This window comes from Thalassophryne amazonica, chromosome 1 (genome assembly GCF_902500255.1).
Source record: "Thalassophryne amazonica chromosome 1, fThaAma1.1, whole genome shotgun sequence".
Classification (NCBI taxonomy): Eukaryota; Metazoa; Chordata; class Actinopteri; order Batrachoidiformes; family Batrachoididae; genus Thalassophryne; species Thalassophryne amazonica.
The window spans coordinates 111,831,026-111,854,689 of record NC_047103.1 but is presented as its reverse complement, the minus strand read 5'-3'; the positions used below and the strand labels follow the sequence as shown (position 1 = coordinate 111,854,689).

At 40.7% G+C, this 23,664-nt stretch overlaps 1 protein-coding gene across 4 annotated transcripts in view; it reads right to left on the bottom strand.

Annotated features, from left to right (window-relative positions):
- Positions 1 to 22,379, bottom strand: part of cd99 (CD99 molecule) — a 135,027-nt gene extending 112,648 nt beyond the window's left edge. Inside the window, exons 1-3 of one of the 4 annotated variants that reach the window (XM_034173511.1) lie at positions 22,186 to 22,379; positions 1,217 to 1,243; positions 837 to 878 (exon numbers count right to left, since the gene is read on the bottom strand). In XM_034173511.1, the coding sequence (XP_034029402.1) occupies positions 837 to 878; positions 1,217 to 1,243; positions 22,186 to 22,249 (133 nt within the window). In that variant the 5' untranslated portion in view covers positions 22,250 to 22,379. The remainder of the gene's footprint in view (positions 1 to 836; positions 879 to 1,216; positions 1,244 to 22,185) is intronic. The other 3 variants (XM_034173510.1, XM_034173515.1, XM_034173518.1) reach the window with 3 other exon arrangements.
- Positions 22,380 to 23,664: the final 1,285 nt, after the last annotated feature.

Here is a 23,664-nt window from a genome sequence, read left to right as displayed (position 1 = left end):
TATCCTGTTGGGAAAGTGTAGGAACACGGACCCACAACAGGGGGCGCAAATGAACGGACAATGGAGAAAGTCAAATCACAATGTTTTACTGTTGTGAACTCACACAACAAACACAACAGATTTACAAATACAGCAGTAACCGAATTCCAAAGGTGTCGTGTGGGCAGGCTCGACGTTAGGAGACGTCTGTCCGAGTCGAACCGGAACCACCCGATTTCCTCTGCCACCGAACCCCGGGGATACTGGAGCCGCCAAGTCCCGAACCCCAGGTGGCCACTGCCTCCGCTCGTCGGATCCGGTACTGCTGGCAAGGAACAGATACAGTCAGGTGTGGGTGCGGCTGCACCCAGCAACACACAGGGTAGAAACACCACCTCCACCTCTTGTCAGGAAAATACAGGTGAGTGCAGGAATGTGAGTACTTATCCAAAATACAGTCTCCTGCTGTCTTTTCTCTTTCTGTGTAAAGGCAAAAAGTATTTAATGGTCAAAAGATGATCCGTTTGGCTGGATACGTTACCTCCTTGGTAGAGCGATATCTCGGCAATGAGGTGGAGATGCCGTCCTGCTGATATACCTCCCTGTTGATTGATAGCTGTCTCGTCTCAGGTGATGGGTGACAGCTGTCACCCTGGCTGCTCCTGTGAGGCGGCAGCGCCCTCTGGTGCCTGGAGCCCGCACTCCAGACAGGGCGCCCTCTGGTGGTGGTGGGCCAGCAGTACCTCCTCTTCAGCGGCCCACACAACACTTTACAGATGTCTAATTTAAAGCAAAGACATTCCCGATGCTAATCAGCTTTGTTCTTTAATATATGTAACAAGTGAAAATGTACAAACCGTTTTTGGGCTTTTCTGTGGCCTTTGGTGGCTCATTGGGTTCTAAAGAAACAAATAAAAGACCAGTGTTACTAACACAAGGTAAATATTTCAATAAGCCCCCAAGCTTGACTAATTAAAAAAAGTAAAATAAAATAAAAAAATAAATAAAAATCCTACATATTAATGGTCAATGGCACTACAATTGGAAATCATCACAGTCAAATACTGAAACTCTGACATCATTTATAGCTGCACCAGATGCAGTTTCTTCATGCTGTGACACCAACAAAGATCTTTAGCAATGATTTGAGAGGTGAGTTAGAGAAATATCAACAATTTATAACTGCAACATAATGAAGATTTCTTCACTTTAAGTAACAAAATTATGAGTCACTCACTGTCAAAGAAATCAGACAGGTCGAGCTCTGAAAGAGGAAGAAAAGAAAATACAAATTAACATCTGAGTCCATCTTTATGAAAAGAGAAGTCATGTAAAGTGCTGACATGTGACAAATAAGGATTCTCTCCTTTTTTTTTTTTTCAAAAAAAAGAAGAGAAGAGCAAATTAATATACCAAGACATTCACTCTACATACAGTAAGAATGCATGTTACATATAGGAGTGAATGTGAGATGAAGAAAATTAACATACAAAAAGGTGCAGAGAAGCAGTTCAGCTGTGCCTGAGAACAAGCCATGAAAAAAAAAAATCATAACCCACCAATTTCAGATCATATTAGTAAGAAAGTAGTTGTAAGGGAGCTGAGACCGATCCTTTACACCCCACCCCCCAATCTGAACCTGAAATCAGCTGTTTTAGGTTCTTTAGGTTAAACCTCAAGACAGATATTTATTCAATGAGGCTTCGCCTCGTTGAATGGTTTGTTCTAGGGCTGCAACAAACGATTATTTGGGTAATCGATTAATCTGATGGGGTTTCGACACGATTAATCGATTAATCGGATTAGCGGGGAATTTAAAAAAAAATGTGCCAGGGAAACAATTTTTCTCTCCTTCCATCACTTTATTTAACAGTAAGTCCCTTCGGCTGCTCCCTTGTTTGCACTCGGGGTCGCCACAGCAATTCCAAGGTGGATCTGCATGTTGAACTGGCACAGGTTTTATGCCGGATGCCCTTCCTGGCGCAACTCCACATTACATGGAGAAATGTGGCGGGGGTGGGATTTGAACCCGGAACCTTCTGCACTGAAACCAAGCACATTAACCACTTGGCCACCACCCCCTTCATCACTTTATTTAACAACAGAACATTATTTGAAAACTTAAAATACTTGAAAATCAACAAACTGTCAAATGTCCCTTGGCTGTTGAAATATAAAATAATAAAGAATAAAACAGTTTATAATAAAGAACAAAAATAATCATTTCAAATGGCACTGCTTTATCAAAGTGCTGAGTTGCCATAAAACAACACTGAAACATATAAATGTTATAAAATACATATATGGTGAAAAAAGAGGTATTTTATTGCTGCAAATGAGCAATTAGCATAACCAGTTAACCATAAAACCCAAATCAAAAACTGCAGCCTGACTCATTATATGTGCAGCATTCTCTGTATAACTTGTAAATTATGTGGTCATTTCACAGTGACACATATGACTCATCCCACATATACGTATTTCTCTCCCTCTCTGTCTCTTTCTCTCTCTCTCTCACACACACACACACACACACCGTATGTGAGCAAACTTTGGAAACATTAAGACTTTCAACAGTAAAATAAAGCCTATAAATGAATTTCTGGAGCTATACATCCAGAAGGAGCTCGTTTTATGTGAAGACTTTGACGGACTTTTTCCGCTGCAGCGCTGCTCGGCTCTCTATCTGCCGGGGGGAGGGGGGTGGCCACTTCTGCACAAACAGCCTGGCTGAATTTTTAAAAACTACCTGAGAGCACGGCAGAGTGTGACGGCGCTGTCAGAACACTGATGGCGCGGCGTCGTTGTTCCACTGTCTGGGGAGAACTCGGTGTTATCGTGTTTTCCGATTGTCCGCTGCGTAGAGTGTGGCTGGAAAAAACAAAGACGCTTTCTCGCGAGGTGCGAGAAGGATTTGAACATTTTAAACCAAGAAAAATATAACAGCTAAAATAGATCCTTGTCAGTTGATATTTTATTAATTTATAAACAACAGAAAAGGGATTACATTTTGGTGTTCCACTGTAACGTGTAGTCCAGCGATGCTGTGCACTGACATCGAACTTCCATTAAAAAAAAAAAAAGACTTTGTGTAGTTCCTCAGTCAAGCCAAAAATCACATCAGCATTTCATGGGAACAGGTCTTCATGCATCCAGATGGCTTACAGCGGAGTGGATTGTGTGTGTGTGTGTGTGTGTGTGTGTGTGTGTGTGTGTGTGTGTGTGTGTGTGTGTGTGTGTGTGTGTGTGTGTGTGTGTGTGTGTGTGTGTGTGTGTTACAAGCAGCGTCAGTTAGCTCAATCAATTTATCATGTTGTTGTTCCCCGCACGCGTGTGCGCACACACACACACACACACAACCAGGACAGTAGACTGTATACATCCTCAGTGCAGTGAAAAAAAAAAAATCAATGCAGAAATGAGTCCAGCTTTTTTCTTCCTGCAAACAGCCTCCAGACAGCACAGTGGATTTGTTTTGTGTGTGCGTGCACGCACACATGCCCGATCACATTAGCGCGTGTGCATGAGGACATGCGCATGTGCACAATCACACGTGAGCGCACATGTGCATGCGCGATAACACGAGTACGTGCGCGTGCATGCACGAGGACGAGTGCGTGTGTGTGCAGAGTGCAATGGTACCAAACATATGAAACCAAATTTGCACTCTAAATGGAACCAAGCCACACTCTAAATGCAATGCAACAAAATGGGATGAATGAATCCATGTCATGTGACATACAAAGCACCAATCAAATGACAAGGATCCACTCAGCCGTTATATAAAACTTTATTAATCCCTTGGGAAGACTCCCTCAGAGAAACTGAGGTGTGCTTTTTTCCAGTGTGGAAGGTTCCCGGTTCAAGAGCACCCATGTCCTTTCTCCATGAAATGTGGGATTGCGTCAAGAAGGGCGCCCAGCATAAAACCCAAATTAACATGAAGCTCTACCTCGGATCTGCTGTGGTGCCCGTGAAACAAGGAAGAAGTCAAAGGGAGTTATTAGTTTCCAGCCAAGGTGAAAATCACCCTACGTGTACTATTTGCAGACCATCTCCAGCAGCATAAACATATGGTAAATAGATTTGTGTAATAAGAAAACAGATAAAAGTAGATGGAATCAAAGAAATAGAGGTTCCACAAAAGCATAATGTCTCAATAAATATTTTGAAAATGCTAATAAAAGCAAAATTATGGTTGATGGCTCAAGAGCAAACTGAAATAAAACATATCATTTTGGTACAACACTGAAAACTTTCATCTGGATTTTTTAATCTCATATTAGCACATCGCCCGTGGGGATCCATGGGCTCTAGATTGGGTGGTGTTTATAAAGTAGGTAGTTGACATTTTTTCAATGGCGCTAAATGAATTATGCAAAGTTTCTTTAATAAGTTGGAATGAAGTGTGACTCCAGAATGTTTTTACAACCTTAGACCTCAACAGTTTTTAGAGGAAGAATGCAACCCTTTAATTTCCTGTTAATTATGTAATTTTTTAATGTTAATTTACTGTCTTAATGCATTTATAAATTGTTTAGGTTCTTGTTATCATATACACATCATCATCAGTATTATTATTCTTATTACTTCTATTTGTCATTTGATTTTTAAATGGACCACAATGGAAACAAGTGTCTTCACTTTCTTGTGTCATTTATGTATTTTTAATGTATTTACAATTATATTATGTATGTACACTGAACTTTCTAAATAAAATCACGCACACATTTTAAATTTTTCAATTTATTTATTTCATTGATATAGCACCAAATCACAAAAGAGTTGCCTCAAGGCGCTTCACACAAGTAAGGTCTAACCTTACTAACCCCCAGAGCAACAGTGGTAAAAAAAAAACTCCCTATGAGGAAGAAACCTGAAGCATACCAGACTCAAAGTGTATAAACGTATACAGACACCACTACGTTTTTAATATATAGATGACTTACCACCCCCTGCAGTAATAAGAAACGTCCATTGTTCAGTGGCAGCACGGTGGCTTAGCAAGAAGGTCATGGGTTCGAATCCCACCTGTGGCATTTCTGTGTGGAGTTTGCATGTTCTCCCCGTGCTTGTGTGGGTTTCCCCCACGTGCTCTGGTTTCCTCTCAAATTTAAAGACACGCAGGTTAGGTGAATTGGAAACTTTATAATTGTCCAGGTCTCCCTTGCCAAAGAGATCTCGATCTCAATGGGATTAACCTGATTAAATTAAATTAAAGTGTTGTTAGGAAATATTCAAATTCAAATTTTCAAATCAAATCAAATTTATCAATTTATATAGCACCAATTCACGATGAATCGTCTCAAGGCGCTTCACACAGCATAATATAAACAGAAAAAACTGAATTAAAAATTTAAAAACACAATAAAAAGACAACCATAAAATATTAGTCCTATCAATGTTCCATTTTATCAGCATTCATCCTTGACCCAAAACACATAAGAATACGAAATAGCAAATCCATGTCGAAGTTTTATATACACACACACGCTTTATAAAGAGTAGATGCCGCATTGGTTGCTGAGGAGCAAGAAGTGCGGACACCATCTTGGACTTGTCATCGTAGTGATTCCATCACAGGGCACAATGAAGGTTTGATTTTATATTTTGTTTATTTTTATTTTTTCATCTTTCTATAATAAAGTTGCTGTGTTCTTTGTTATTTTGTGTTATGTAAAGTGCTATATAAATATAATGCATTATTATCAGTAGTATTATAATAAGGTGCTGGGAGCTGCAGAGAGCGCTGTAAATAGTCTGTCAGGGCTTTTAGCTAGAAAACTTTCACGAGCAAGTTTGCAAAGGCTCATTAAAAGCCTGCTAACAAGTCTTTCATTGGATTCAGGTGTGTTGTGGCCATTCACAAGCAAAGATGGGGCGAGGATCACCACTTTGTGAACAACTGCATGAAAAAATAGTCCAACAGCTACGGTAAGAACAATGTTTCTCAATGTTTAATTGCAAGGAATTAGTGATTCCAGAAATGCCGCCGCCTTCTCTGGGCCGAGTTCATTTGAAATGGACAGACACAAAGTGGCAAAGTGTGCTGTGGTCTAATGAGTCCACATTTCAAATTGTTTTTGGAAATCATGGCCGTCATGTCCTCCAGACAAAAGAGGAAAAACAACATCCAGACTGTTACCGGCGCAAAGTTCAAAAGCCAGCATCTGTGATGGTATGGGGGTGTGTTAGTGTCCATGGCATGGGCGACTTACACATCTGTGATGGCACATCAATGCTGAAAGGTACATCCGGGTTTTGGAGCAACACATGCTGCCATCCAAGCAACGTCTTTTTCAGGGACGTCCCTGCTTATTTCAGTAAGACAATGCAAAGCCACATTCTGCACGTGTTACAACATCGTAGCTTCGTAGTAAAAGAGCGCGGGTACTAGACTGGCCTGCCTGCAGTCCAGGTCTGTCGCCCACTGAGAATGTGTGGCGCATTATGACGCGCAAAATACAACAAAGGAGACTCTGGACTGCTGAACAGCTAAAGTCGTACAACAAGCAAGAATGGGAAAGAATTCCACCTACAAAGCTTCAACAATTAGTGTCCTCAGTTCCCAAACGCTTATTGAGTGTTGTTAGAAGGAAAGGTGATGTAACACAGTGGTAAACATACCACTGTCACAGCTTTTTTGAAGTGTTGCAGGCATCCATTTCAAAATGAGCAAATATTTGCACAAAAACAATAAAGTTTATCAGTTTGAACACTAAATATCTTGTCTTTGTGGTGTATTCAATTGAATATAGGTTGTAAAGGATTTGCAAATCATTGTATTTTGTTTTTATTTACATTTTACCCAACGTCCCAACTTCATTGGAATTAGGGTTGTATGATGCGCCAAATGCAGCTCAGCGATTAAGCAGCATAGAAATCTGCTCAGCAAAATTTAGTATGAACTTTTGGAATGTGTAAAAGGCCTGAGGAATGGAACGACCTGACTCCAGCATCAACTGGGTGGTAGGATTAAAATTTAAGTTTCTTGGTTGTCCTTTATTCAGACAAACACTGATTAAATCCGAGTGAAGATCTAATCAGTTTTTCTTTAAATAAAATGAGAACGACTGGGGCTTTTTGTTTTTGCTGATTATTTTGCAGTTTTCTACAAAGACCACATTAAGAGAAACTCATAATCGAAGAAGTGCTTGGACATTTTTTATGAACATCAGTCTAAAAAATATCATGAGGCCTGAAGAGGGACACACACTGTAACGCGTATCATCTCATCACCAAAATTTATTAACATGTCCTGCCTGTTAAACAATTTCTCATATACTCACTCCACTGAAAGCCATCAAAAGCCGCCTGGATTTTACAAATGGTTATCAACACGGAGGTGTTTTTCCTGTGCCGCCGCACCGCGTCGGCTGCGTCCCGACGCACGGATCCGTCCGCACGTCTTTCATTAAAAAAATCTCCTTTAACAGTGGAATATCCGGATAAAATGCTGAAACCGACTTCTTCTGAAACTTCTCTGTTCTCTCACGACGTCCTGGATCAATAGAGCCTGAAATGTGGAGGTTTTCAGCTTGAACAGGCTGATGACGCCGCCTGAGAGCGCTGCACGACGTCTCGCACCGTGAAAAGTCCTTAAAGCGACAGAATCACCTCAAAATCTCTCATCAGCTGTTAAAATTTTCACTGAAAACCAGCTTCATTTTTCGAACCGTGTCCACTTCGATGTGTCTCACAGGTTTAGAAAAAATTTTGATCAAACAACGCGCCAGTCTCTCAGCAACTTCTCAGACAAAGGAATTCCAACGAGGGGCTGGACGACTCCTCCCACAAGGAGTGCTCACAGGCGAATGACGTCACCGACAGGCGTGGAAAAACTCACGCATATATATATATATATATATATATATATATATATATATATATATATATATATATATATATATATATATATATATATATATATATGCTCTGCCTTTACTAGCTCATCATCAGGGGCACTGGAAAAAGAAAGGTAGCGTGCCATGTTCTCATCTGCATAGCTTTGATTTGCTGCAAGCCGCCACATTTAAACAGGAAGCAGACAAATCAAAGACAGCAGTCTACTTAACTGGATATGATTCTGTATGCCTAATTTGCTATGCATCATACTTTATCAACTGACATCAACTTTATCATAGTTTGTGATTTTTGCTCTTTTAGCTTACCGATGGGTTTGTGTATTTAATAAAAAAAACATAATTCATGTGCTCATGATACTTTAGATTTTCACAATTTTTCAAATTCACATTTATTTTACTACTGGGATAGGTTCCCGGCCCCTGTGACACTTAATTGAAATGAGCAGGTATAAAAAAAAAGACTGAATGTTTCAGGTTTTCTTGTATTTCCACATTATTATGACCACTGTTAAGGAGTTTCCACGATTATCTGTCTGGAGGGCACATAAACTGCCAAGGGGTTGGATTTATCCTCTTCATTCATCATGGACTTGTTGATATAAGAAGTAAGAGGCTTATTTAGTATAAGAAGTTGGGGCGATGGCGCGCAAACCAGTGTCCGCATTGATAATCACATGATCCAATGCTATGCGAGACAGAGAGAGAGAGAGAGAACCCATGAGTGACCAAAAAATAACAAAACACCAACAAACATAGTGCCTACGTCACCATGGCACAAAGAAAAACTCTGCAAGACCAAGCACATTGTATAGTCTGTGACCAGGGACGGGGCCGACATGGCACAGGACAGAAGGCCCAACCGAACCTACCCCTGTCCCGCACCAGAGTGTGGCAACACCACTGCCACCACAGACAGAACATGGGTAACCACGAACCCCTCCCAGTTCGCTGCCACCCACAGCCGCCCAGGTCCTGGATCCGGCACCGGACCGCCCCACCAAAAAAAAAAAAAAACAAAAAAAAACATCAAGCACCGTTCCAGTGGCCAGCCAAATGGAAACAGGAGATGGTGACAGCCAAGTTCACGAGGAGCAGGAACAGGACATGGTGGACTGGCTCCAGGCCCCAGAGCAGGAGTGCTTCCTCAATAAGAAGCACCCACACTACTTGAGGAAGGCCCTCAAGGACGCACTGTGTGAGGAGAAGGCCTGGAAGATGGACAAAACCATCGAGCAGATCAAGAAGTGGTACACGAACATGAGAATGAGGTTTGGGAAACTAAAGTTGACCTCATCAGGCGCAGGACTGCAGGAGCTGACAGTGAGGGATGGATGGATCCTGCACCACTTTCAGTTTCTCAGGCCTCAAATCACTGTTCAGACTAAGATGAGGATCACTGTCAGTGTAAGTATGTTATTACATTCATGTGATGTGGACGTGTTCACACTGTGTGGGTGTCAATGACAGTTATACTGAATTTTATTACAGAGATTAGAGCATGCCATAGGTATTAAAGGCACTGCGCTGCGGTGGTTTGAATCATATTTATCTAATAGATTACAATTTGTTCATATAAATGGGGAGTCTTCTTCACAGACTAAGGTTAATTATGGAGTTCCACAAGGTTCTGTGCTAGGACCAATTTTATTCACTTTATACATGCTTCCCTTAGGCAGTATTATTAGAAAGCATTGCTTAAAATTTCATTGTTACGCAGATGATACCCAGCTTTATCTATCCATGAAGCCAATTAGTTAAACTGCAGGAATGTCTTACAGACATAAAGACATGGATGACCTCTAATTTCCTGCTTTAAAATTCAGATAAAACTGAAGTTATTGTACTTGGCCCCACAAATCTTAGAAACATGGTGTCTAACCAGATCCTTACTCTGGATGGCATTACCCTGACCTCTAGTAATACTGTGAGAAATCTTGGAGTCATTTTTGATCAGGATATGTCCTTCAATGCGCATATTAAGCAAATATGTAGGACCGCTTTTTTACATTTGAGCAATATCTCTAAAATTAGAAAGGTCTTGTCTCAGAGTGATGCTGAAAAACTAATTCATGCATTTACTTCCTCTAGGCTGGACTATTGTAATTCATTATTATCAGGTTGTCCTAAAAGTTCCCTGAAAAGCCTTCAGTTAATTCAAAATGCTGCAGCTAGAGTACTGACGGGGACTAGAAGGAGAGAGCATATTTCACCCATATTGGCCTCTCTTCATTGGCTTCCTGTTAATTCTAGAATAGAATTTAAAATTCTTCTTCTTACTTATAAGGTTTTGAATAATCAGGACCCATCTTATCTTAGGGACCTCTTAGTACCATATCACCCCAATAGAGCGCTTCGCTCTCAGACTGCAGGCTTACTTGTAGTTCCTAGGGTTTTTAAGAGTAGAATGGGAGGCAGAGCCTTCAGCTTTCAGGCTACTCTCCTCTGGAACCAGCTCCCAATTCAGGTCAGGGAGACAGACACCCTCTCTACTTTTAAGATTAGGCTTAAAACTTTCCTTTTTGCTAAAGCTTATAGTTAGGGCTGGATCAGGTGACCCTGAACCATCCCTTAGTTATGCTGCTATAGACTTAGACTGCTGGGGGGTTCCCATGATGCACTGAGTGTTTCTTTCTCTTTTTGCTCTGTATGCACCACTCTGCATTTAATCATTAGTGACTGATCTCTGCTCTCTTCCACTGCATGTCTTTTTCCTGATTCTCTCCCCTCAGCCCCAACCAGTCCCAGCAGAAGACTGCCCCTCCCTGAGCCTGGTTCTGCTGGAGGTTTCTTCCTGTTAAAAGGGAGTTTTTCCTTCCCACTGTCGCCAAGTGCTTGCTCATAGGGGGTCGTTTTGACCGTTGGGGTTTTTCTGTAATTATTGTATGGCTTTTGCCTTACAATATAAAGCGCCTTGGGGCAACTGTTGTTGTGATTAGGCGCTATATAAATAAAATTGATTTGATTTGATTTGAATTTGAGATGAAATAAATGGTCAAAACCACTCATACACATATGAATGAATGGAATAAAAATCACACGTGTGTTAAAAAAAAACCTGATGTGGAGAAACTCTGCAGTGATCTTCAGAGGTAGAAGTCCAGTAAAGATACAGGTATACCCACCACCAATTGCAAGTTTTAATTTGTGCATTATTTTAAGAGACAACTGAAATAACATACAAAAAGTATACAAAATTCTATTGATGGGAAGATGGGTTTTTTTCAGGCATAACAACAGTATGAACTGACTTGATCATTTTTGCTTCAGGGAAAAAAAAATCGCTGGGCTCATTAATCGTGTTTTTAATCTTACAGTGTTGAAATATTTTGCATGATGTTTGAGGCTAGCTTTCTTGTTGACATAAATATATCAAATTAATAAAGTAAATTTTTTGGTCACCATAGCAACTGAAAAGAATATAAATACCACTTCAAATGGTCGCACATCCAGGCTCCATTGACTGGTGGTTTTACAGACTTCAGTCAAATGCATAATTTATTTTCATCCGGGGTAGACTGGGGTCTATTATTTAATATTGTACTTCCTTAAGATCCTGCCAACTAGGAGGATATAAATTTTGCTGTCCGAATTCAAATTTTCATTTTACTCATAAGAACCTTCTCACTGTCCACATTCGAAACAAGTTACTTGAAAGACATGATCTTTCATTGAAAATTCTCATGTGATGATTTCATGTTTCACTGGAGTTTTTTTTATTCTTGTAAATGGTATGGTTCATTCAAGTTTTATTAAGATTTCAATTCAATTTATTTCATTTATATAGCACCAAATCACAACAAAGCTGCCTCCAGGCACTTCACATAAGTAAGGTCTCACCTTACCAACCCCTGGAGCAAGCACTCAGGTGACAGCGGTAAGGAAAAACGCTGATGATTTGAGGAAGAAACATCAAGCAGACCAGACTCAAAGGGGTAACCCACTGCTTAGGTCATTCTAACAGTTACAAGGTTTTATCAAAGCTTTACCAAGCTGAAGAAACAGAAAACAGGAAAAATTGAATAGCATTAAAACAACGTGCATTATTGATGTGAGCACCCAGTCATTGGCAGGGGGTCCTCTGGAGCCCTGGGATACAGGGCCAGTATCCATCTATCACATTATCATGCAGGAGTACATTGAATGAATGAATGAATGATTAATTTATTTATTTATTTATTTGGGACACAAGCTCAACAGTAACAAAAAAACTGATACACAAGACAATTAGTTAGCTTATTCGTAGCTTTGGAGGCCAGGCTGGGCGAATTGGAGACTCGGCTCCGCACCGTGGAAAATTCTACAGCTAGCCAGGCCCCTGTAGTCGGTGCGGACCAAGGTAGCTTAGCCGCCTTTAGTTTCCCTCTGGCAGATCCCGAGCAGCCGGGAAAGCAGGCCGACTGGGTGACTGTGAGGAGGAAGCGTAGTTCTAAACAGAAGCCCCGTGTACACCGCCAACCCGTTCACATTTCTAACCGTTTTTCCCCACTCGACGACACACCCGCCGAGGATCAAACTCTGGTTATTGGCGACTCTGTTTTGAGAAATGTGAAGTTAGTGACACCAGCAACCATAGTCAATTGTCTTCCGGGGGCCAGAGCAGGCGACACTGAAGGAAATTTGAAACTGCTGGCTAAGGCTAAGCGTAAATTTGGTAAGATTGTAATTCACGTCGGCAGTAATGACACCCGGTTACGCCAATCGGAGGTCACAAAAATTAACATTGAATCGGTGTGTAATGTTGCAAAAACAATGTCGGACTCTGTAGTTTTCTCTGGGCCCCTCCCCAATCGCACCGGGAGTGACATGTTTAGCCGCATGTTCTCCTTGAATTGTTGGCTGTCTGAGTGGTGTCCAAAAAATGAGGTGGGCTTCATAGATAATTGGCAAAGCTTCTGGGGAAAACCTGGTCTTGTTAGGAGAGACGGCATCCATCCCACTTTGGATGGAGCAGCTCTCATTTCTAGAAATCTGGCCAATTTTCTTAAATCCTCCAAACCGTGACTATCCAGGGTTGGGACCAGGAAGCAGAGTTGTAGTCTTACACACCTCTCTGCAGCTTCTCTCCCCCTGCCATCCCCTCATTACCCCATCTCCGTAGAGACGGTGCCTGCTCCCAGACCACCAATAACCAGCAAAAATTTATTTAAGCATAAAAATTCAAAAAGAAAAAATAATATAGCACCTTCAACTGCACCACAGACTAAAACAGTTAAATGTGGTCTATTAAACATTAGGTCTCTCTCTTCTAAGTCCCTGTTAGTAAATGATATAATAATTGATCAACATATTGATTTATTCTGCCTTACAGAAACCTGGTTACAGCAGGATGAATATGTTAGTTTAAATGAGTCAACACCCCCGAGTCACACTAACTGCCAGAACGCTCGTAGCACGGGCCGAGGCGGAGGATTAGCAGCAATCTTCCGTTACAGCTTATTAATTAATCAAAAACCCAGACAGAGCTTTAATTCATTTGAAAGCTTGACTCTTAGTCTTGTCCATCCAAATTGGAAGTCCCAAAAACCAGTTTTATTTGTTGTTATTTATCGTCCTCCTGGTCGTTACTGTGAGTTTCTCTGTGAATTTTCAGAACTTTTGTCTGACTTAGTGCTTAGCTCAGATAAGATAATTATAATGGGCGATTTTAACATCCACACAGATGCTGAGAATGACAGCCTCAACACTGCATTTAATCTATTATTAGACTCAATTGGCTTTGCTCAAAATGTAAATGAGTCCACCCACCACTTTAATCATATCTTAGATCTTGTTCTGACTTATGGTATGGAAATTGAAGACTTAACAGTATTCCCTGAAAACTCCCTTCTGTCTGATCATTTCTTAATAACATTTACATTTACTCTGATGGACTACCCAGCAGTGGGGAATAAGTTTCACTACACTAGAAGTCTTTCAGAAAGCGCTGTAACTAGGTTTAAGGATATGATTCCTTCTTTATGTTCTCTAATGCCATATACCAACACAGTGCAGAGTAGCTACCGAAAGTAAGTACATAAGTAAGTAAGTAAGTACATCCTCATTGAAGACAACTTTGGATGCTGTAGCTCCTCTGAAAAAGAGAGCTTTAAATCAGAAGTGCCTGACTCCGTGGTATAACTCACAAACGCGCAGTTTAAAGCAGATAACCCGTAAGTTGGAGAGGAAATGGCATCTCACTAATTTAGAAGATCTTCACTTAGCCTGGAAAAAGAGTCTGTTGCTCTATAAAAAAAGCCCTCCGTAAAGCTACGACATCTTACTACTCATCACTAATTGAAGAAAATAAGAACAACCCCAGGTTTCTTTTCAGCACTGTAGCCAGGCTGACAAAGAGTCAGAGCTCTATTGAGCCGAGTATTCCTTTAACTTTAACTAGTAATGACTTCATGACTTTCTTTGCTAATAAAATTTTAACTATTAGAGAAAAAATTACTCATAACCATCCCAAAGACGTATAGTTATCTTTGGCTGCTTTCAGTGATGCCGGTATTTGGTTAGACTCTTTCTCTCAGATTGTTCTGAGTTATTTTTATTAGTTACTTCATCCAAACCATCAACATGTCTATTAGACCCCATTCCTACCAGGCTGCTCAAGGAAGCCCTACCATTATTTAATGCTTCGATCTTAAATATGATCAATCTATCTTTATTAGTTGGCTATGTACCACAGGCTTTTAAGGTGGCAGTAATTAAACCATTACTTAAAAAGCCATCACTTGACCCAGCTATCTTAGCTAATTATAGGCCAATCTCCAACCTTCCTTTTCTCTCAAAAATTCTTGAAAGGGTAGTTGTAAAACAGCTAACTGATCATCTGCAGAGGAATGGTCTATTTGAAGAGTTTCAGTCAGGTTTTAGAATTCATCATAGTACAGAAACAGCATTAGTGAAGGTTACAAATGATCTTCTTATGGCCTCAGACAGTGGACTCATCTCTGTGCTTGTTCAGTGCTGCTTTTGATACTGTTGACCATAAAATTTTATTACAGAGACTAGAGCATGCCATAGGTATTAAAGGCACTGCGCTGCGGTGGTTTGAATCATATCTAATAGTAGCTGCAAAGAAACTGAGTGTTTCTTTCTCTTTTTGCTCTGTATGCACCACTCTGCATTTAATCATTAGTGATTGATCTCTGCTCCCCTCCACAGCATGTCTTTTTCCTGGTTCTCTCCCTCAGCCCCAACCAGTCCCAGCAGAAGACTGCCCCTCCCTGAGCCTGGTTCTGCTGGAGGTTTCTTCCTGTTAAAAGGGAGTTTTTCCTTCCCACTGTCGACAAGTGCTTGCTCACAGGGGGTCGTTTTGACCGTTGGGGTTTTTACGGAATTATTGTATGGCCTTGCCTTACAATATAAAGCACCTTGGGGCAACTGTTTGTTGTGATTTGGCGCTATATAAATAAAATTGATTGATTGATTGATACGTACTCATTACAAGCCCCAGAGCAAGCACACAGGTGACAGTGGTAAGGAAAAACTCCCTCCGATGTATTGAGGAAGAAACCTCAAGCAGACCAGACTCTAAGGGGTGACCCTCTGCTTGGGCCATGCTACAAACACATTTAACACAACACAAACTCAAGTCCCGTCATCATAAACATCTCTAGTGTAGATACATACATATATACACATACCTACATACATATGCAATGCGTGTGATTTTATACTACATATTTACAAGATAGAAAAACAAAGTGCACACAACTAAACAATGATCAACAAAACACCCTAACCCTCAACACCCTTCCTCCTCCTTATACCTAGAAAAAACCATGTACCTACAACCCCTGGCAAAAATTATGGAATCACCGGCCTCGGAGGATGTTCATTCAGTTGTTTAATTTTGCAGAAAAAAAGCAGATCACAGACATGACACAAAACTAAAGTCATTTCAAATGGCAACTTTCTGGCTTTAAGACACACTATAAGAAATCAGGAAAAAAAATGTGGCATTCAGTAACGGTTACTTTTTTAGACCAAGCAGAGGGAAAAAAATATGGACTCACTCAATTCTGAGGAAAAAATTATGGAATCACCCTGTAAATTTTCATCCCCAAAACTAACACCTAGATCAAATCAGATCTGCTCATTAGTCTGCATCTAAAAAGGAGTGATCACACCTTGGAGAGCTGTTGCACCAAGTGGACTGACATGAATCATGGCTCCAACACGAGAGATGTCAATTGAAACAAAGGAGAGGATTATCAAACTCTTAAAAGAGGGTAAATCATCATGCAATGTTGCAAAAGATGTTGGTTGTTCACAGTCAGCTGTGTCTAAACTCTGGACCAAATACAAACAACATGGGAAGGTTGTTAAAGGCAAACATACTGGTAGACCAAGGAAGACATCAAAGCGTTAAGACAGAAAACTTAAAGCAATATGTCTCAAAAATCGAAAATGTACAACAAAACAAATGAGGAACGAATGGGAGGAAACTGAAGTCAACGTCTGTGACTGAACTGTAAGAAACCGGCTAAGAAAAAGCAATCGTGGACTGTGGATGACTGGATGAAAGTCATATTCAGTGATGAATCTCGAATCTGCATTGGGCAAGGTGATGATGCTGGAACTTTTGTTTGGTGCCGTTCCAATGAGATTTATAAAGATGACTGCCTGAAGAGAACATGTAAATTTCCACAGTCATTGATGATATGGGGCTGCATGTCAGGTAAAGGCACTGGGGAGATGGCTGTCATTACATCATCAATAAATGCACAAGTTTACGGTGATATTTTGGACACTTTTCTTATCCCATCAATTGAAAGGTTGTTTGGGGATGATGAAATCATTTTTCAAGATGATAATGCATCTTGCCATAGAGCAAAAACTGTGAAAACATTCCTTGCAAAAAGACACATAGGGTCAATGTCATGGCCTGCAAATAGTCCGGATCTTAATCCAATTGAAAATCTTTGGTGGAAGTTGAAGAAAATGGTCCATGACAAGGCTCCAACCTGCAAAGCTGATCTGGCAACAGCAATCAGAGAAAGTTGGAGCCAGATTGATGAAGAGTACTGTTTGTCACTCATTAAGTCCATGCCTCAGAGACTGCAAGCTGTTATAAAAGCCAGAGGTGGTGCAACAAAATACTAGTGATGTGTTGGCGGGTTCTTTTGTTTTTCATGATTCCATAATTTTTTCCTCAGAATTGAGTGATTCCATATTTTTTTCCCTCTGCTTGGTCTAAAAAAGTAACCGTTACTGACTGCCACAATTTTTTTTTTTCCTGATTTCTTATAGTGTTTCTTAAAGCCAGAAAGTTGCCATTTGAAATGACTTTAGTTTTGTGTCATGTCTGTGATCTGCTTTTTTTCTACAAAATTAAACTGAATGAACATCCTCCAAGGCCAGTGATTTTTTTGCCAGGGGTTGTATACCGCTGCTTAAACTGGTTCATGCTTGGACATTGCTTGAGCTCCACCCTCAATCTGTTCCACATCCTCACTCCACAAACAGAAATACAATAACCTTTTAATGTTGTACGTGCCCACTGATGTTTTAAGTTAAACTCCCCCCTCAGATTATAATACCATACTCTATTAAAGAACATGTTTTTAATATTTCCAGGAAGTAAATTGTTTATTGCTTTATACACGATTTGTACTGATTGAAAATGAACCAGATCAGTAAATTTTAAAATTTTTGATTTTAAGAATAGTGAATTTGTGTGGTCTCTATAACCAGTATTATGAATTATTCTTATAGCTCTTTTCTGCAGGATGAATAATGGTTGTGTTGTACATTTATAATTATTGCCCCAGACCTCTGCACAATAGTGTAAATATGGTAAGATCAGTGAGCAAAAGAGAAAGCGGAGTGAGTTGTGGTCCAGAATGTATTTAACTTTGTTCAGAACTGAAATGCTTCTTGACAGTTTGCTCTGTATATGTTTTATATGAGATTTCCAGTTTATTTTAACATCAATTATCACCCCAAGAAACTTAGTTTCATATACTCTTTCAACATTCTAAAAGGTGTTTATTTTGATAGTAGTCAAACATATCCAGGCCAAATGAACAGCTGTGGGTTATGTAGAAAATCTCTACTTTATAATGAAAAGATGGTGAAATTAACATAACGAGACCATGATGGCATCCAGAGAGCAAGTGCAGCTCAAGAAGAATTGCTATCTATTTCTGTTGGTTAGAAAGTGTATACTAAATGCAAAATATAATGTTCATATATATTCATGTAATGCATACTTTCAACTTTAGCAGAGAAAATAAATTTATGTGAACATCATTTTGTATACATTTTGTATGCCTTAAAAATGATATACCTAATGTGTATACCTTCGTATCACTGTTAATCTTTGCTTCAATAGTGATGACGCATTCAAGAGTTTCATATACAGTTGTATGTAAACGTTTGGGCACCCCTGATGATTTCCATGATTTTCCTTTATAAATCACTGGTTGTTTGGATCAGCAATTTCAGGTATATATCATATAGCAGACAAACACAGTGATAAAAAAGGAGAACACGGATATTAGAAAAGTTATCCTGCAGCGGGGGAAGTTCTCCTAAATTCTCCTGCAGAGGGGAGAACAAGGGTATTAGAAACGTTATCCTGCAGCGGGGGAAGTTTTCCTAAATTCTCCTGCAGCAGGAGAACACGGACATTAGAAAAATCCTGCAGCGGGGGGCAGTTCTCCTAAATTCTCCTGCAGCAGGAAAACACAAACACACAAAATCCACTCCCCTGTAAGCCGTCTGGATGATGAAGACCTGCTAACATGAAACGCTGATGTGATTTTTGGCTAGACTGAGGAACTACACAAAATCTTTTTTTTTTATGGAAGTCCGAAGTCAGTGCACAGCATCACTGGACTACACGTCACAGTGGAACACCAAAATGTAAGTCCTTTTTCTGTTGTTTATAAATTAATAAAATATCAAATGACAATGATCTATTTTAGTCGTTATAGAGGGTTTTCATGTGACGTATCGGTCACGTCATTTTGTGTCCCACGGCCATTCTGGATTACGACGCGGTGGCCACTGTGATACACTACGTGCATTTGGCGAACAATTGCAGAAGCTTCAACGTCGGTGTGAAGAAGCCTCACGGCACCATGGCGCTGAGAGAGATCCGCCGCTACCAGAAATCCACTGTTACCAGAATTTTATCTTATTTTATTCGGCAATAAAATACAGCTGAGGATAACAAAAGAATGCTTCCAATACGGATGCTTATTTACAATGTGGTCCTCGAGCACCGAGCTGCTGATTCACAAGCTGCCCTTCCAGCGCCTGGTGAGAGAAATTGCTCAGGATTTCAAGACCGACCACCGCTTTCAGAGCTCCGCCGTGATGCTCTGCAGGAGGCCGGCGAGGCTGACCTGGTCGGCAGCTTCCTAGTTCACAATATCGCAGTGTGACACTGTCGGCCAGTTAGTTACATCAACACTAAATTCACTATCTGGTACAAGATACGGATCCACTGAACCAACTGCTACACATCTATCACAATAAATAGCTTTATCTCGAGGATTTAAAGCATCGTAATAACCGTACAATCTCTCAATTTTTCTATCACAAGCCAGCCTCCTTGTAATCCAGAACGGAGACGGCACCTGTCCTGCAGCAAATCGGCCACGTGATTGAAAACCCTCTATATAAAACAAATAATGAATGTTTTTACATTCTTTCAATGGTACGAATATCGTTGAATGGTATGTTCCTGCTTTCACCTCATGAAATATTCGTACCATTGAACTCATAAACATTCATTATTTGTATATTATATAACGGCTGAGTGGATCCTTGTGATTTGATTGGTGCTTTGTATGTCACACGACATGGATTAATTCATCCCATTTGTGTTGCATTGCATTCAGAGTGCGGCTCGGTTCCATTTAGAGTGCAAATTTGGTTCCATATGTTTGGTACCATTGCACTCTCACGTGCACATGCACAGCCTCGTGCACACACGCACAAGTGATCACTCATACACAAGTGCGCACGAGCAGGCGTGCACGCACACGTGCGAGCATGCTCGTGCGCACGCGTACGTGCTCGTGCACGCACACATATGCTTGTGCACGCATACTCGTGCGCGCATACCCGTGCACACACAAAACCAATCCACTGTGCTGTCTGTTAGCAGGAAGAAAAAGAAAACCTGGACTCATTTCTGACGTGACTTTTTTTTTGCTGCACTGAAGCGGTACTGCTGGACCGAGCAAGTTGCGTGGGCGCGCACGTGTGCACGGGACAGCGACATGATCATTTGATTGAGTTAACTGACGCTGCTCTACACACACACACACACACACAAAATCCACTCCCCTGTAAGCCGTCTGGATGCATGAAGAGCTGCTAACATGAAATGCTGATGTGATTTTTGGCTGAACTGAGGAACTACACAAAATCTTTTTTTCTTTTTTTTTAATGGAAGTTCGAAGTCAGTGTACAGCATCACTGGACTACACGTCACAGTGGAACACCAAAATGTAAGTCCCTTTTCTGTTGTTTATAAATTAATAAAATATCAAATATTTGACAATGATCTATTTTAGCCGTTATATAAAACAAATAATGAATGTTTTTACATTCTTTCAATGGTATGAATATTTCATGAGGTGAAAGCTGGAACATACCATTCAACGAGGCGAAGCCTCGTTGAATGGTATGTTCCAGTTCATTGAACTCATAAACATTCATTATTTGTATATTACCATGCAGCATAACGCCACACAAAACAAGTGTTAGCCTACTACTACGCTAACTGACTTTAAAATAAACTACCAACACAAACTCACTCACTGATCTTCAACCGCTTACTCCAGTTAAGGGTCGTGGGAGGCTGGAGCCCATCCCAACAGTCACAGGGTGTGAGGCGGGGTACACACTGGACAGATGCCAGTCTGATGCAGACCGGTGTCGCAGACCAAACAGTCCACCCCTAAAAATCGGTCCCCCTTTTGCATCTGTGCATGTGTAATTTTGGAGCTCTGCCTCTCATCTGAGACCAAGTCTCTTCACCCAAAGCAACCAAATGGATTAATGGGATTATTAACCATCAGATGACAAGGTAAAACCTCTTAAATCATTCTAAAGTCAGTTTTAAGCAGAAACAAGGCCGTTTTAAGCAGAAACTCGGCGAAATTCTGTGAATGCATCAGCGAGCAGCTCGTTTAGCTGCGGTGCTCTGATTGCTTCCGCAGCCTTTTATGATGAAATAATTGTGAATTTATGTGGAAATGACTGTTGTACTAAAGCTTCAGGCATTTGTTGCTGAGATAGATGACGACTGGAGTGCAGTTTGAGGCAGAAACAAGGTTTTAATCCATGAACCACGGCTAATGACGCATGCACAGATGCAAAAAATGGGCTGATTTTTAGGGGGGGACCATTCGGTCAGCGACATTGGCACAAACTGACATCAAAGTCCACTTGTTGATTTGAAAGTGCTACTTGACCAAGCATCTGTTACAAGCTCCAGAAATATTGGCCTAATTCAGAAGTCTTGTTTTGTTGTTGTTGTTTTACTTTTCCCTGATTCATGGCCTGTGCCAAATACACAGATTTAAACAAGTCAGCAAATATCAGTCGGTAATCATGTTTCAGGCCTTGTATTTGGAAGTCTGCACCCAAACAACATTCTGGCTCCCAGTTTTCAAGCAGTGGCTATTAAGCAGTAGGTAGGAAACAAAATGTGTGCTTGGGCTGAACCAAGAAGAGCATCCAAAGTCTAAATAATGTCCCGGAACCAGTTCATTCAACCCATTAAACCCTTCAAGTCACTCACATAGCAATAATTGGCTGTGGCTATTCGCAAGGCAAGATCTGGTGGCACAACTTGGAACTAGTTGTATAAACAAACATACTGCATTCAAGATGTCTTAACTCCTTTAATATTTTTCGATTTTGATGATTTTTTTTTTTCGGCAAAAGGCCGACCCTATTCGAACGGCGGCCGTGTCCAAACTCTCATTTAATGCAGTATGTTTGTTTATACAAGTAGTTCCAAGTTGTGCCACCAGAGTCTTGCCGTGCGAATACACTTCCATAATTTATCTGCAAGGTTTACGTTCATGCAAATAATAATAATAATTTAAAAAACCTCAAAGTTAGTCATTGCGCACCGATAATTCAGACACAAATATCCTAAGTCCACAGAGTGAGTCACAGTGACTGACTGCAGAGTGGAAAAACACAAAGCAGTTCAGGCCAAAACTATTCTGACTGCAAGAAAGAAAACGGCTTCATAAAGCTGTCCAACCGTACAGCTTCTTCATTTAGACAGAAACCAGATCTTTTCTTAAGTTGAAGACGTAAACCTTAACACGAGCCGCCGTCACAAAGTAACGTGTGTGTGCGTGTAAAAACTGCTTACCTTGTGCTCGAGCTCCATGAACAAGAAACAGAAATAAAACTACAGTCAGAAGAACCTTCATCATGACTGACTGTGTTTTCAGTTGGTTGTGACGCTGAAAAAACCTCGAAGCAGTGAGGAGTTTTGGTTTTGGTGACTCATTGAGCTAACTTAGGGTGGACCGGTGTCTGGTTACGGTGCGTGTGCGTGCGGGTGTGGCCGCCTCTCTTTAACCCTTATCTGACTAACACGCACAAACCTTTTTTTTTTTTTTTTTGCCTTTTCAGCATCATTTGAACACGGGACCTTTATTTTGACACATTCTAACTCCACCCCAGCTCCCAAAAAACAAACGAACCTTCAGTCTGAAGCCACGGTGACTTATTTTTGTGTGGCTGTTTACAAACTTATTTCAAATGTTCTTGTTTGTCCACAAATGTACAGATGTCAAAAAGTCTGACTTTTATCTTAAAACAAATCAATAAAATCTATTTTTCATTGGGCACATATAACCCGTGTATCTCACCTCTAATAACATATTAACTTCCATTTATGATTTAGTCATAAACAAATAAACCGTGAGAGCTCAGAGCTCGTGGAACCCGGTCAGGTATACAGGAGCAGACCACGAACACAGAATCCACATCCGGATCCTGATCAACCCTGACAGAAAAAAAACTCAGCTGAAAGCTTTTTCAGAAAACCCACAGACTGCAAAAAGATAAGCAAAAGGAAAATAAAGCATTGCAGTGAAATCACTGTATTCAGGAGGTGTTTTCAGATGATAACTGAGGCAGACAAATAAAACTTGACATTCTACAGGTTAAACCTGACTCCATAATGATGACGAGGAGGAGGAGGAATGGGCGGCAGAGACTAATCCACTGGCAGAGTGTGTGTGTGTGTGTGTGTGTCAGAAAGGTGTTCAGAGGATGGGGTGTCAGCGGAAACCATTTTAATCCAGCACGTCTTAAACCGCTGTCGCAGACCAAACCGTCCCCTCAAAAAATTGGTCCTCCCTGCATTCACTGTGCCTTCACTGAGCCTGCATCTGAGACTGACTCTGTGAGTCTGACTCTCTACACCCAAAGCTCTCAAAGGGAATAATGTGATTATTAACCACCAGATGACAAATTAAAACCTCTTAAATCACTCTAAAGTCAGTTTTAAGCAGAAACGAAGTCATTACTGACACTCTGAAATGACGCAGCAGCACATGAGAGTCTGAGTCAGAGCTGTGGTGCTCTGATCACTTCCCCCATCTTTTATTATGAAATAATGCTGAATTTATGTGCAGTTTTAAGCAGAAACAAGGTGATTATCGGTGAATCACTGCTGACACTCTGGGCAGACTGATTTTTAAGGGGGACCGTTTGGTCAGCAAAACTGGCACGTCAGCTAAGTTTACCAAGCCAGGCCCAGAACTTTGGAACTTGCCGCTTGTGCTACCCAATGTGTGCATGTTATCTTGGTGATGGCCACAAGTTTCACAAGTTTATG